Source organism: Acomys minous, assembly GCF_964271855.1.
Source record: "Acomys minous genome assembly, chromosome: 2".
Taxonomy (NCBI): domain Eukaryota; kingdom Metazoa; phylum Chordata; class Mammalia; order Rodentia; family Muridae; genus Acomys; species Acomys minous.
In genome coordinates, this window is record NC_140484.1 from 64,180,503 (window position 1) to 64,194,053 (window position 13,551).

At 48.5% G+C, this 13,551-nt stretch overlaps 1 protein-coding gene across 2 annotated transcripts in view; it reads right to left on the reverse strand.

Moving 5' to 3' along the window:
• Nucleotides 1–13,551, reverse strand: part of DOCK1 (dedicator of cytokinesis 1) — a 502,641-nt gene that overhangs the window by 410,429 nt on the left and 78,661 nt on the right. Inside the window, exons 11-13 of one of the 2 annotated variants that reach the window (XM_084751055.1) lie at nt 10,668–10,740; nt 7,141–7,220; nt 3,086–3,211 (exon numbers count right to left, since the gene is read on the reverse strand). In XM_084751055.1, coding sequence (XP_084607181.1) covers nt 3,086–3,211; nt 7,141–7,220; nt 10,668–10,740 — 279 coding nt within the window. Of the gene's footprint in view, nt 1–3,085; nt 3,212–7,140; nt 7,284–10,667; nt 10,741–13,551 lie in introns of both variants that reach the window. The other variant, XM_084751054.1, reaches the window with a different exon arrangement.

The window sequence follows — 13,551 nt, forward strand, 5'->3', positions numbered from 1 at the left end:
CAACTAGCCAGGGCCCAGAGGGGCTTGCAGAGACAGAAGCACCAACCCAGGATCATACACGGACTGGATCTAGGCCCCCTACACAGATGTAGGCAATGCGCAGCTTGGGCTTCATGTGGGTCCCCTAGTAAGAGGAGCAGGTACTGTCTCTGACAGGGACTCTGTTGCCTGCTTTTTGATCACTTCCTCATGGCAGGGCTGCCTTGTAGGCCACAGAGGAAGAGGACACTCTCAGTCCTGATGTGACTTGACGTGTTAGGGTGGGTTGCCAGGGGGAGGAGGGGGAGGGGGATAAATTCTCCTCTTCTGAGGAGTAGCGGAGGGGGATAGAGGCAAGAGGGAGGGAGGTGGGACTGGGAAGAGAGAAGGGCGGGGCCTACAATTGGGATATAAAATAAATGAATAAATGAACAAGCTGTTATTCTTAAGGCACCATTTTTAGGTGGTTTTGGATAGACTCTCACCAGCCTAGAACTCATCGATTCAACTAGGTTGGCTAGTCAGTAAGCCGCAGGCACTCTAAAACTGGAATATAAGCACGTCTACCATGCCCAGCATTTTTCTTAGGCGGGTTCCAGGAACCTAAAACTCAAGTTCTTGCAAGCATTTTACAGACTGAGCTATCTATCTCCCTGGACACCTAAGCCATAATCTTTTATTTGAGGGCTACAAGGCCCCGAGAGGACAAAGCACCGCATCCTCAAGCCTAGGTTCCCCATTCCTGCAGAGGTTTGTTTCTGAACCATCACAGGGAGGGGGAAAAAAAGGCATCATTTGCAGTAGATAAACCCCACTGAAGGGCGCCATACAGACCTTCAGCAAAGGCTGAGCTCACTCAAGAAAGAGACAAGGACATTAGTTGGTACAGGATATGACTGGATGCTACCATCTTTCCAGCTCCAGGGACAACTTGGCTTTGCTCCCTGCCTGGGTCCTTCAATAAAAGGATCCAGGGTAGCGTGAGCCATGAGCGCGAAGAAGTGTGGCAGGACAGGCTCTCCTACTGTGCAAAGATGCATGCCTCAAACAGGCAGATGAGAAGGGAAATTGCAGAGGGTCCACTGAGCTAAACGTGGGAGGACGACAGAAGGCCAGCACTGTGGACTCGGTGCCCTTGCCTGGCCAGCGCTTACTCAGCCTACAGAGAGCAAGGGTGACTCACTCCAGCTCAAATCCCTCTCTAGCAGCCACTCAGCACGTGGGCTCTTGTTCCTGGCCAGAACAACAGTCAGCAACATGGTCAGAATGCTGGCTGTCACTCTGTAAGCTAGTCTACAACAAGGGACACTCCACCAGCATGACGAGGAAATTCCCAGTTTTCCCAGTTGGGATGGCTAGTGTTTAGGGCCATCTGGACAGGCTCTAGCCTACAGTTGTCTGTCCCCCCACCCCCCCACCCCACCCTCCACCCCTGAGAGATGGCCTCTGCTGATGCTTGTGCAAGAATTATCTTGATGAGCTCCTGTGGGAGGATCTACGTTAACAGTGGGTAGGACCACTTCCTGGGTGGGGCTTCCTGAACTGTATGAGACAGAGTGAACTGAGCAGTAAGTTGCACTCACTGCTCTCTTGTGACTGCAGACATACTGTGACCAGCTGCTTCACCTTCCTCCTCTCCTGACAAACTATACTGTAAATGTGGCCCTTTCTCCCTTAAATTGCTTTTGTCAGAAGGGGGAACAAATAACCTAAGACACTTCAAAATGTGAGGATATCCTTAAGGACCAACAAATGCACCATCGCCTTCACCCATGGAGGTGCATTTCAGGCCCGAATATAAACAGTAGATCCACACATCAGTCCATCTCCATGAACAAGACTGACGCACCATACCTATCCATGGATATACAGGGAGCAACAATGTTATCCAGGCTAGCCCAATTCAGGTATCTGTCACGTCAGCAGATAGAGTAGCCAATAACCCAAACCAACCCTGAAAGGTGAATAGAATAGAAAGCATACAGCCCATGGTTGCATGAAATAAAAACAGTAATGCTGTGGCAACAGGCACGCTGGGCAGCCAAAGTCCTCTGAGCACAGTGTGCGGCAACAGAGACCACAACAGGAGACCATCCATGCCTGTTGATCATGGTGTGGTTTGACCTCACTCTATTTTTTTTTTTTTTTTTTTTTTTTTTGGTTTTTCGAGACAGGGTTTCTCCGTGTAGCCTTGGCTATCCTGGACTCACTTTGTAGACTAGGTTGGCCTTTAACCCAGAAATCCACCTGCCTGTGCCTCCTGAGTGAGGGGCATGCGCCACCACACCTGGCTTGACCCCACTTTCAATGCCTATTGCCCATGTGACTTTGGGCTGTAGAATTAGTTCAACACCAATCTCGAAGTGCCTAAGATCCTTCTGTGTACCAGCCCAGACTATTTATAAGAACACTAGTTGCAAACCAAATTGTACATTAAGGATAAATAGCAGCAGCAGCAGCATGCGTCCCAAGGCCAGATATGACTAACAGAATCAAATTACTGATATGGTGTTATTTAGAAACTGGAAAGTGTTAGTAAATATAGAAGAATGGTTTGGGTTTTTTTTTTTGCTGTTGTTGTTGTTGTTTTGGTTTGGTTTTTCAGACAACCCAAGTATTAGTTCGTGCAGCTTAAAATACATGGCTGAGCCTGAGCTACATCGGTGTGGTAATGAACGCCCCCTGAGCAGGTCCCCAGGAAAACATCATCCTTTCTGACCTGCCTGCTACTGCCTGGGTATCTGACTCTTCCTTCCTCCCTCCCTCCCTTCCTCCCTCCCTCCCTCCCTCCCTCCCTTCCTTTGATCAGATACCTAATTCCATTCTTGTTGGGTGTCCGTGCCACCCCATATGTGAGCTTCATAGTTAGGGGGATCCTAATCCTACAAGGATCCCAGGGGCCAAAGTGTACAGCCCACCACTGTGTTTGGCCTCAGCCCTTACACGCTAAAGCTATTCTTAATGCCCTGGGCGCCTGCCATGGTACCTGCCACGTGCCGGCTCACTCTCTCCACAACAGCTCCTGAACACTGCTAGCCACACATTCATTCTTCACAGCTAGTGACCTCCATACTGAGTTCAAAGGGCCTGAGCTAGGCTAACTCACCTGGCATAATAATCTCTGGGAACCCTGTCTTGCGGGCCACAGCTGTGGTCCTGTCCACCAGGTGAGGGAACTCCTTCCGGATCTGATGGATATCTCCAGGAAGCAACTTCAAGGTTACCCACAAACCTGGGGAAACAAAGTCACGTTTACCTCAAGTGCATTGCTAAAAAACAATTTCAGGAACTTTGAATCCACAGAGCAGCATCATAAACAGAAACACTCAGGCAAACGTCCAGGCAGCACAGGGGCACACACTAGGTCCAAGTAGTACAAACCTTGCCTGTGAGATCAAACGGAATCCATGGGATGGAAAGGAAGTGGTCTGTTTGTGTGCCAAGGATTAAAGGATTCTTTTGAGTTATCTCAATTTGGGAGAAACCGGAAGGTGGCATTTATGGTGGAGGCTGAGAAGAACAGGCAGAGACGTAGAGGCTCGTGCCCACCATGGAGGTCAACATCTGGAGGCCAGTAGAGACCAGGATGCCCTGAGGAGATCCAGAGGCCTCAAGAGCAAGACCTGAAAATGACCTATCAGCTGCAAGTGGAAGTTAGAAAGAAAATACGGACTCAGGGGAGGCTGCAGGAGGCTAGCACTTGAGCCTAACAACGGGGAGGTGAGTGGGAACACCAACATGGGGGTCAACCCCACAGAATCAGGGAGAGAAAGGTGGCTCTCGGGGGCAGTGCCTACTGTGGGCATGACCCTCTGAAGGTGCTCTGTGCCATCCTCCAACTGAAAGCCAGCTCCCAGCAATATGCTGGGGAGCCCGGGTCTGCAGAGAGAAAGAAAATCCCTAAAGCATGTGTGGAAAGTTCTCTCCACTTGCAGCTCACGCTGAGGAGGAGCTGAGAGAATGACACACCAGGAAAGGTGCCATGCACATGGTCAAAGTGTGCACCCCAAAGGGGAAGGGGAGTATGGGTGGAACTGAGCAGAAAGGATGTCCCCTCAGCCCTGCAGGTGGAAGGCAGGGGCAGAGTCTGGTGAGAAAAGAAAGAAGCACAGCAGATCCCAGGGACCAGGAAGCAGACAGGGTGGAGAGCCAGGCACAGCCAACAGGCTCCCCGGGGAGAGCCAGCTCAACGTGTCTAAGGGGTCCCATTTCTACAAGTGTCCCTTCTCTCTGAGATACAGAATTCCAGGTCACGAGAGTCCCAATGAGAGAAGGACGCCCAGAGGAGGAAAGGCCCAATGAATGACATCAGAGGATGGCACCAAGAAGAAGCCACGTGTACCGTGTCTCAGGAAATGCACTGCATATGTTCACTAAGAAATGTGAAGGGCCTTCACTCTGTGGGTCCCATGGTCCCAGGAACTGACTGTATCTCCACACACCCAGGCTACGGGCTTCCTTTTTCTAATTCACATTAAAGATCAAGAGGCAACAGGCAGCTCTGGGCCTGCAGAGAGCTAAACAGACCTTCTTCAGTGGCTTGGTACTTTATCTGCCCCCTTTCCCCTGATTCTGCCATACAGTGAAGCAAACTAAACCTAGTGACATTAAATAACATCAGAGACGCTGCCTCTCAAAAGCCCTTACTAACAACAGCCTGCTCAAATATCTGAGTGGATAAAATAGAATATTGGTGACACAAGTCAATTGGTTATGATTGAAATATGGAGATTAAATAGTCCTGATTATACCACGTTCAAAAGTGCAGTCCTCACAGGGAAAAGTGAGGCCAGTTTTCAGAGAATTAGTATGTTTGGAGTTGGCGTGTGTCTCACCAGAATGACAGAACACCGAACGGGTACTCATCACCTCTCAAGCAATGGACAGAGGTGCACAGCTGTCCGTATACACACCCAGAACTCAGAGGCAGAAAGTAGAGCCATGCCGGCTAAACAGAAAAGAAGCAAAGGGCTGTGGAGGTAGCTCGGTGGTGGCATGGTTACTGTGCACGCACAAGACCCTGGGTTCGGCCAACCAAAGGAAGAGAGGGTGTTCACGAGACTCTGCCTTTGTGATGAGGAAACCAGATGCTGCAGAGAGGGAATAACCCAAGGCCTCTAGCAAGCTGGGAAGAGACACATGGGGAGGCAACCATGGAAAAGGCCACTGGCTCTTGCAAGGGTTATTGTTATCGTCTCCTCCTTGTCCTCCATTCTGGGTCCCCTCTCGGTGACTGAGAAGATGAGCAGGCGTCAGGAGGTACCTGGGTCATTCTGATGGAAACAGGAGCCCAGGGGAAGAGCGCAGAACTGTCCTGGCTAAGCCTCCCCAGACCGTCCCAAGAATGAGCTAGATTCTGAGTGTGAATGCCGGGGGGGCGGGCGGGGGGGGGGTTCAGGGTCAAGGCAAACAAGGTAAAACTTGCTTGGTGATGCTGTTGGCTCAGTGTGTTCGTTCAGGAAGACACTTGTAGCCCCCTTGAAAAATGCTATGGACATTCTTGTTGTGCAGTCTCAACTGTGGTCTAAAACCCATCTCCTTTCTGGTAGTCAAAGGTACCAGGTGTTATCAGCCCCATCCAGGTACCAGCCAGCGTCCACGCCGTTGCTGTCTAGCGCAGAGGTTCTGGCTGTGATGCATGCATGAGCCTGGCTGTTGATGTTGGCCTAACGCCATTGCTATTTCTCCTATGTGATTCTGTGAACAAACTCAACGTTGTGAGGAAGCTACAAAAGGAACTGGAGGTCTGGCAGGGGTACGGGTTGCCGATCCAGAAATAAGGGAGTAGCCAGGCCCTTCTACTAGTTCCTACTTCTGAGGAGACTCCTTGTGGTTTGTAAATACAGAGCAGAGCGGAAGAACTATAATCTACAAGGGTGGGGCCTTGGTTCAGTTTAAACTTGCTCCACTATAATCCATAAACATTCTAGACAGGGCTGGCCAGAGAGTGGGGTAAAAACTAAGGGCAACTGAGGAGATCTATACAAGCTTTTCCAGAACATTCTTCAGACTCAATAACACTGCTTGAGACAACGGAGAGGGTTGGTTTGGAAGGCTGGAGGTGGAGGGCAGCTGTTCAGTTGAGCCCCTCTGAGCACACAGTGGGATATACCAGACCAAGGACCAACCTGGTGCATGGGTTCTAGCAAATGAGAAAAGCAGGGTTAAAGCCCCCCATCTCAGGTGGTGAATTACTTGCCTCCGTGAAAGAGGTGGGGCTTGATAAGCCATTGGTTTGGGGCAGGTCTCCTTCTGGCCAGCCCAGCACCGACTGTCACCAGCCCCAGCTTGATTGATTCATTAGCTCCGCTAGCAGAAGGTCAGCTTGCACACATCAGTGTCACATTAAAACTGATGCAAGCAGGATGGGAACCAGGGGGATGTGGGGAAGGAGGGAGGAGACTACTTGGATGACAGAAACAAAAGGGAGTCACTTCCCCTTTGGGGACAGTGGGGTAATTAGAGAAAACTGGCAGAGCTATGACAGGACATGGAGACAAGAGCCGGTGCCAGAGGGGAGGGAAATCAGAGGGGGTAAGGCCATGGTTTGGGGACAGGGATTGCATTCATGGCTTGTGTTCTTACTACTGCGGGACTCGGGTTTGGGTTTGGTGTGAATTGTTGATTTCCTTGCTGATTTGTTTAGACTTGTTGTGTCGGAGTAACCTAAGACGGCCTTGAATTCCTGATCCCCCAAGCCTTTTCACCTGCCAAGCTTTCAGGCATGCTCATCAAAGGCTATTTTATGCAGTGCTGGGGGTAGACCTCAGAGCTTCATACATGCCAAGCAGGCACTCTACCAACGGAGCTGCAACCTCAGCCTTCCAGTACTTTGTTAAGCATGAGAAAAGAGAGAGAGAGAACAGGGAACACTGGGAAAGAGGAGGAGTCAAATGCAGGAGCTGATTCCCTTGCTGCTGGGCTCCTCAGCCCTCGTTTCCTCAGACAGCCTCAGCCATATCCCACTCACTGCCCATCCCCTTCTGCACCCATCAGGGAGGCTGGCTCCCAGGAACCTGCAAAGGTTACCATTGTGACAGGCTGCACTGCTGCCCATCCAGTAAGAACAAGCATAACCCCATCCCAAAAGTTCCAACCGGAAAGCCCCACCCCAGATGCCCTACATGCCCACAAACAGAAACAACAGAGATGCATGCATACCTTGTCCCTTGTGGTTGACTTCTTTGGCTGCAATGACTTTGTTTATGACAGTTTGAAGGAAGTCATTCTCCCCTGCCACCCTGGGTGAGAAACGGGATGACATGTTCAGCGGCTTGTGTCGAATGGCGTCGTCCAACGCGAGCCTGGAAGGGCATGGGGGCAACCAAGACCACAGGAGACAAAGGGGCACAGAGACCCGTGGGTCACAGTAACAGGGGGACACAATAGAGCATCACCACCAAGTATGAGAGAGTTGTCATGAGTCAACAAAGACAAAGGGCAGGATAGGTGACAAGAGAGACAGGGAAAGCATCGATCAGGAAAATGGTGAACCATAGAAGAGAAGTCCGGCCAAGGAGGACACCCCACTCCCAGGGAACATGTGCACTGGGCTCCTCCGCTCCATTGCTAGTGGACAGTCCAAAGGGGCTGGTCTCAAAGTAAAGTGGCTGAAAGGCCTTACATTCAACACTGACGGCTGTTTGTGCCACTCAACTAGTATTGAACTAGTCTAGGGCATGCACGGTGGCAGGAAGAAGATACCAAAAACAAGACCCCTGTTCTTCTCCCAAACTAGCCCTCAAACCTAATGACTTAAGAAGCCCTGCCTTTGGTTCCTCCATGTGTTCACAAAGGGGTCTCCAATGGCTATTTGTGAAGGTAGTCCGGTCCTTGGAGAACAGAATTAATAGCCACCATGTCTGGATGCTGAACCCTGGACAGCACTCAAAATACAGGCTACTAATGCTCGTAGGCCCATGAGGCCATGCACGTGAGAGTAGCCAGCACAGACACCCTGCACCAGGAGAAACACTGTGCAGTGCTGCCAAGCACAATGGGAGTGAGTGAAAAAACATACATCGGGTACAGAACACTTAAAATCAATCCTAGGAACAAGGCCTATGCCATCCATCACTTGAGCCAAGCAACTCAAAGGAGCTGAGAGTTGTTCTCATTTATTTCACCAAGTTAAAAAGAGATGAACGAGAGAGAGAGAGACAGAGAGAGAGAGAGAGAGAGAGAGAGAGAGAGAGAGAGAGAGAGAAAATACACAATTATGTTTCCCTCCCTAAAACCAACCCTGTGAGGTAATAATTCCATTTTAATGGGGCAAAAAACGTTCTCATTAGCATGACATTTCCCAGAGAACAGTTTCCAGGCCTGTTTTGCTATTAGAATCATGCTACTTCTGTCTTCCCTTGCTGCAGATATTAATCTGTGTGGACATTATCCCCTAGAAGAACAAGATGCACAAATGACACATCAGGTAAGTGTGCACTGAAACTGTTTAAAGTGGACTTCCACTGCCAGAGAGAAAAGCATGGTGGCTACATGCAGGTGATCAGAGGCCAGGTGAAAACCAGGAGTCAAAGCCTGGAAAATCTTTTCACTGACATTTCCAACAGTACCCAAACCTAGTGTTTTATTTTGGGTTTGGTTTTTTGATGTTGTTGCTGTTTTGTTTTGTTTAGTTTACCTTCGGGGAGAAACAATAAGCAACAAGGGAATTCATTCAGTAGGACCATCAGGCATTCCTAAATTCTGTGGTCTTCATGAAACCGAAGCCTTAGGAACAATAGGAAACACTGTCATTTTTTGAAGGGGGGAAAATAAAACCAACTGGGCATTACAATCTGAAAAGGGTGGGTTTTGTTTATTACCACTATGTCAGCCATGTTCTGGGATGGGACTATTTCCCCGGTGTGCTAAGAGGCTTCTGGGTTCTATAGAAAATGGCTATATACTCTTGCCACAAGTGAGATTACTCATTATAACTGCTGACAGAGATGGAAATGAGCTCTCACACATAATCTGATATGGTGACTGTTTATCGTCACCCTGGCAGAACCTAGAATCACTTGAGAGATAGAACAAAACTTTGGGCATGCATAGGGAGGATCACCAGCTTTCACTGAGGTGGGAAACCGGCCCACTCTGGGCAGCACCATTCCCCTGGCTGGGAACCTGGATCGTAAAAAAATGGAGAAAGTAAGCTGAGTGCAAGCATACATTGAGGGACTGTAACCTTGAATGGTGAGCTTAAAAAAATAAAAAAGGAAGGAAGGAAGGAACAGAGAAAGAAAGATCTTTTCCCCAATAAGTTGCTTGTGACAGCGTATTTTATCACAACAGCAGGAAAAGAAACCAAGACACTACCCAATATGGCAACAACCAGCCCTGCATGGCACTAAACGCTTGAAACAGGCAGATGTGATTGAAGGGCTACATTTTAATTCTACTCAGCTATAATTAATATAAAGAGTCACATGGGGCCAGTAGTTAGCAGACCAGACAGAAAAGTAAATGGGAAACATTTAAGCCACAAGAGACCTCTGCCTCCAATTGTGTGTAATGAAACGCATGGTACTTGAGCCTAACGCTAGGCTATAAAATGCTGGGTTTGATGTGACTTTCCCTGCAACAAGATGCAAAATCTTCTATGGATACAAGAAAAAGTGTCCTTAATGCACAAGGAAAGCCACAAAGGCCGCCATCCTAAACAAGTAGTTCTCAAATCTCCAGGGAGTGGGGTGGTCCATCAGGAAGAGTGCATGAGGCAAGAGAAGCCAATGCCATGTCTTCCATCCTCCCTAGGCCAGGCCGCCTTCAGACGTACACCATCACCAGCATCCCACAGCCCTCGGCCAGCGCCTCCAAAGCAGTATAAGCCTTAAGTCTAAAAGTCTTTGAATAAAAACAAAATGGAAGAGAAAAGAGGAAAAAGGAAACTGCAGAGTCCTGAGTCGGTCACTCTAACCCCAGCTAAGCGTTCTGCTGGGAAGTCAGGCCCCTGGAGGAGGCACTCTGCTGCAATCAACCTGAAGCACCCAGTTCTCTTTCCTCCTCCATGAGGCAAGAGTGGCCCCATCAATACCCACCCTCACGTCAATTGCCCAACCCACAGGCTCTAACTTCAAATCAGAGACCCTTCTCACAAATCAGCTGCAAGTGCTTTCCCCACGTTCCTTGGCCCTCTCTAAAGACCTTGGGTCAGAAGTGAACAAAGCCTTATAAAAAGAAAAAAGAAAAAGAGGGGGAAAAAAGAGAAAAAGAAAAACCCAAAACTCGCTCACCTGAGCAAAAACACAAGACAGAAAAATCAGCAGCCTGATTACAGGCTTTAAGGTGTTATTTCTCGCTTTACAAAAGAATTCATCATTACTTTGTTTGGTTTCTATTTTAAAAAGCAGCAACCTCTTGTGATGAATTTGAAAGTATTGTATTTTGAAAATGTGAATTGCTACGAGAACAAATCGATTATGTAAAGAAACACGCTCAGTGCAGAATTGTAATCTTTCTACTGATAAGGTAATTCTGAGAACACAAGGAACATCGGCTCTCGGGACCATACACAAACCTTATTCCATCGTCCTCACAGTCCCCGATTCCATGTGCCACAGCAGTGACTAAATAGATTTCTTATTATTGTAAAATAGATGAATCCTGACTGGGGCTTAACGAATCAATTGTTAACTATGGGGTTTTCATGTTGAAAATGGTTAAAGACAGAATTATTTCATACTTACGGCTGGAAGGGAATGAAGTGTTGTTTATCTTCATCATCTACTTTTCCGTTTATTATGTCTGTTACGTCCATCACTGGGGAAAGAAAAGAACAGAGAGGCCTGTTTTGCCTTAAGTGCCACCACTATAGAAAGTCTAAAACACCAAGAAGAGAAGACTATGTTCTAGCATGAACCATATGGTAGAATCTGTTATTCTAAGATGCTTGACAGATTAAGTCCTCTGAACATGCCGGCCCTGGTGGGCAAGGAACTCAAATAGACAACTGCACTGAATAATCTCTTTCGTCTGTTCCCCGGGGGTCACTCTAGAGATCTGCTGTCCAACACAAGGTTCTATATGAAGGAGATATTCTGCATCAATGGGCACCTAAGCACGCTCACGGGAGGGGGGGGATGGGACACAAGTGTGATAAGGAAGCACTTTTATATTCATCTCAAGCTTTTAACTTTCTTTTAAACAGCACTTGGGGCAAGCCGCTAGCATACTCCTAACACAGCAGCCTGTGACAGTTGAGACTGTCAACTTGGCAGACCTAAAGCCCCCTAGGATACAAGCCTCCAGGCGTGCTGGTAAGAGATTAACTAAATTCAGTCTGCTTCAGGGCGTGCCTGTGAGGGACTGTCTAGATTGGGTGAACTTAGGTGGGGCTAACTGGCCATTCCATGGGCTGGAGTCCTGGATCAAATACAAAGGAGAAGTGAACTGAGCATCAACACTGAGCACCAGCATTCACCTCTCACTGCTTCCTAGCTAAGGACAGGATATGAGCAACTGCCTCACAACCCTGTCACCTTGCCTTCCCAGTGTCATCCCCATGACACTCATACCACGTGGACTGTATTCTCAACCTATAAGCCAAACTAAATGCTTGCTTCCTAAAGTTACTTCCTTATTGGGTACTTTTTCATAGCAATGAGAAAAGTAACTCAGACACAGTCCAGCAATAGCATAATTACACAGGGGAACAATTCACCAAGAGCCGGTGTCTGAGTCAGTGGAACACTCAAGTTACCTGAGGAAACTGAGGTACACAGACAACAACGAACAGACATCCCGAAGCCACAGACCTAACACCTCCATCTCACCACCGTGGCTCCCTTCATTTTACTAACTTGCCTTCACTGGGGTGGTCCAGGCTCACCGGCACCCCTGGAAACTCTGCACCATCTCTCCCTGGGGATAGTAAGCCCTGGTGGCATACGGGGGAGTTACGTCAAGCAACTCTCTACCTTCCTAAGGACTCTAAAAGGAACTGGAAAGTTGCTCTACCATGTCCTTCCTCACCCACGCACCTGGATAAAATAGTGCCACAGTTCTTTCCTAGTGACTAGCTTCCCTTACTGAAACTGCAGGTAAGGTTCATTTCAACACAACCACCCTCAGCTCTGTGCTACGAATACGAAGGGTTCCTTCCCCAGAGGCCCACGTACTTGATGTGTGGTCCCCAGCTCGTGGTCCTATTCTGGAAGGTTGTGAAACTGTTAAGAAATGGGACCTTGCTGATGTCAGTGTGTCACTGGGAGCCCAAGCCTTGAAGTTGTATAGCCTGGCCCCACCTTCTGTCCGACCTCTTGCTTTCTGACAATGGAAACAATGTCACCAGGTGCCTGGAATTTCTACTGCTGTGCTATTCCCCCACAGTGATGGGCTATAATACCCTCAAGCTGCAGCTGTGAGCCAAAATAAACCTTTCCTTATCTATGACGCTAGATTAGGATTATTTATCACAACAACAAGAAAAGTAACCGTCACACCCAGAATGCATTAGAGTCTGTAGGTGAGGAAGGCAGCACTCCCATCCCCTGCTTATTACGGCAGAGCCTGGGAAGCCACAGGGAAAACGATCACACACAGTCCACTGAACCAACAGGACTGTAGGTCTAAGAACCAACACACGTGTCCCTAGATTCAGGGAGGCCTGTCCCAGATAACTGAAGCATTGACTACCAGCTGCTGAGAAGAGAGGCTGACAAAGACCGGGTTTTCACTTGACAGGGAATCACAGCACTGATCCAGCACTCACCTAAGGTTGCATGCACACATGCCCATCACCCCCAGCGCAGAACCAAGAAATCAATGGCAGACCATTCAAACTGCCACGCCCAGGACGGTTAAGCTGAACTTACCAGATTCTCCACTCATACCATATGGGTGGCTTTCCTGTTTTCCTGGAGACCTTCTCTCTAGTACAGGCCTCATCTCACCAGCTAACTGTAGCTCTTCTAGATTACACGATGCCCTTGGTAAGTGTCCAGAATCCGGCCCCAGAACACACCTACACTTAGCAAGAATTTGCAGGAACACAGCCAAGAACCAAGGAAGAAGCTGAGGCCAAATACACAGGTGGAAAACATCCTATGAGCTAATAATCACACCTCGAGGCCCACCCATCCTAAGCCTCATGGAAAAACCTCAAAGGCACATGAATTTCCTCAGGGGTCATCCATGTCAAGAGCTGTGCCCAGAAAGAGCTCACTATGGTCTGGATGGGGAAGGACAATTTCCCACTTTCATTCTGTAGCTGTGGTAAAATACCCTGACAGGAAGCAACAGAGGAGAGAAGGCTTACTTGACTCACAATTCTAGATTACGATCCATGATAGCAGAGAAGTCAAAGTGGCAGAAGCTATAAACAGCTAGTCACATCACAGTCACAGTCATGAGCAGTGCAGGCCTGATTACTCCTTTGTTTGTTTGCTTGCTTGCTTCTGTCATACAGTTAACGATCCCACCCCCCACCCCCCCACCCCCGCCTAAGGAATGGTGCCACCCACAGTGGGCTGTGTATTCCCTCACCAATTGAGAAACAAAATTAACCCTGCTAGACGTGCCCACAGGCTAATTTCTTCAAGATAATTCTTCCTAGGTAATTCTGTGTTGTGT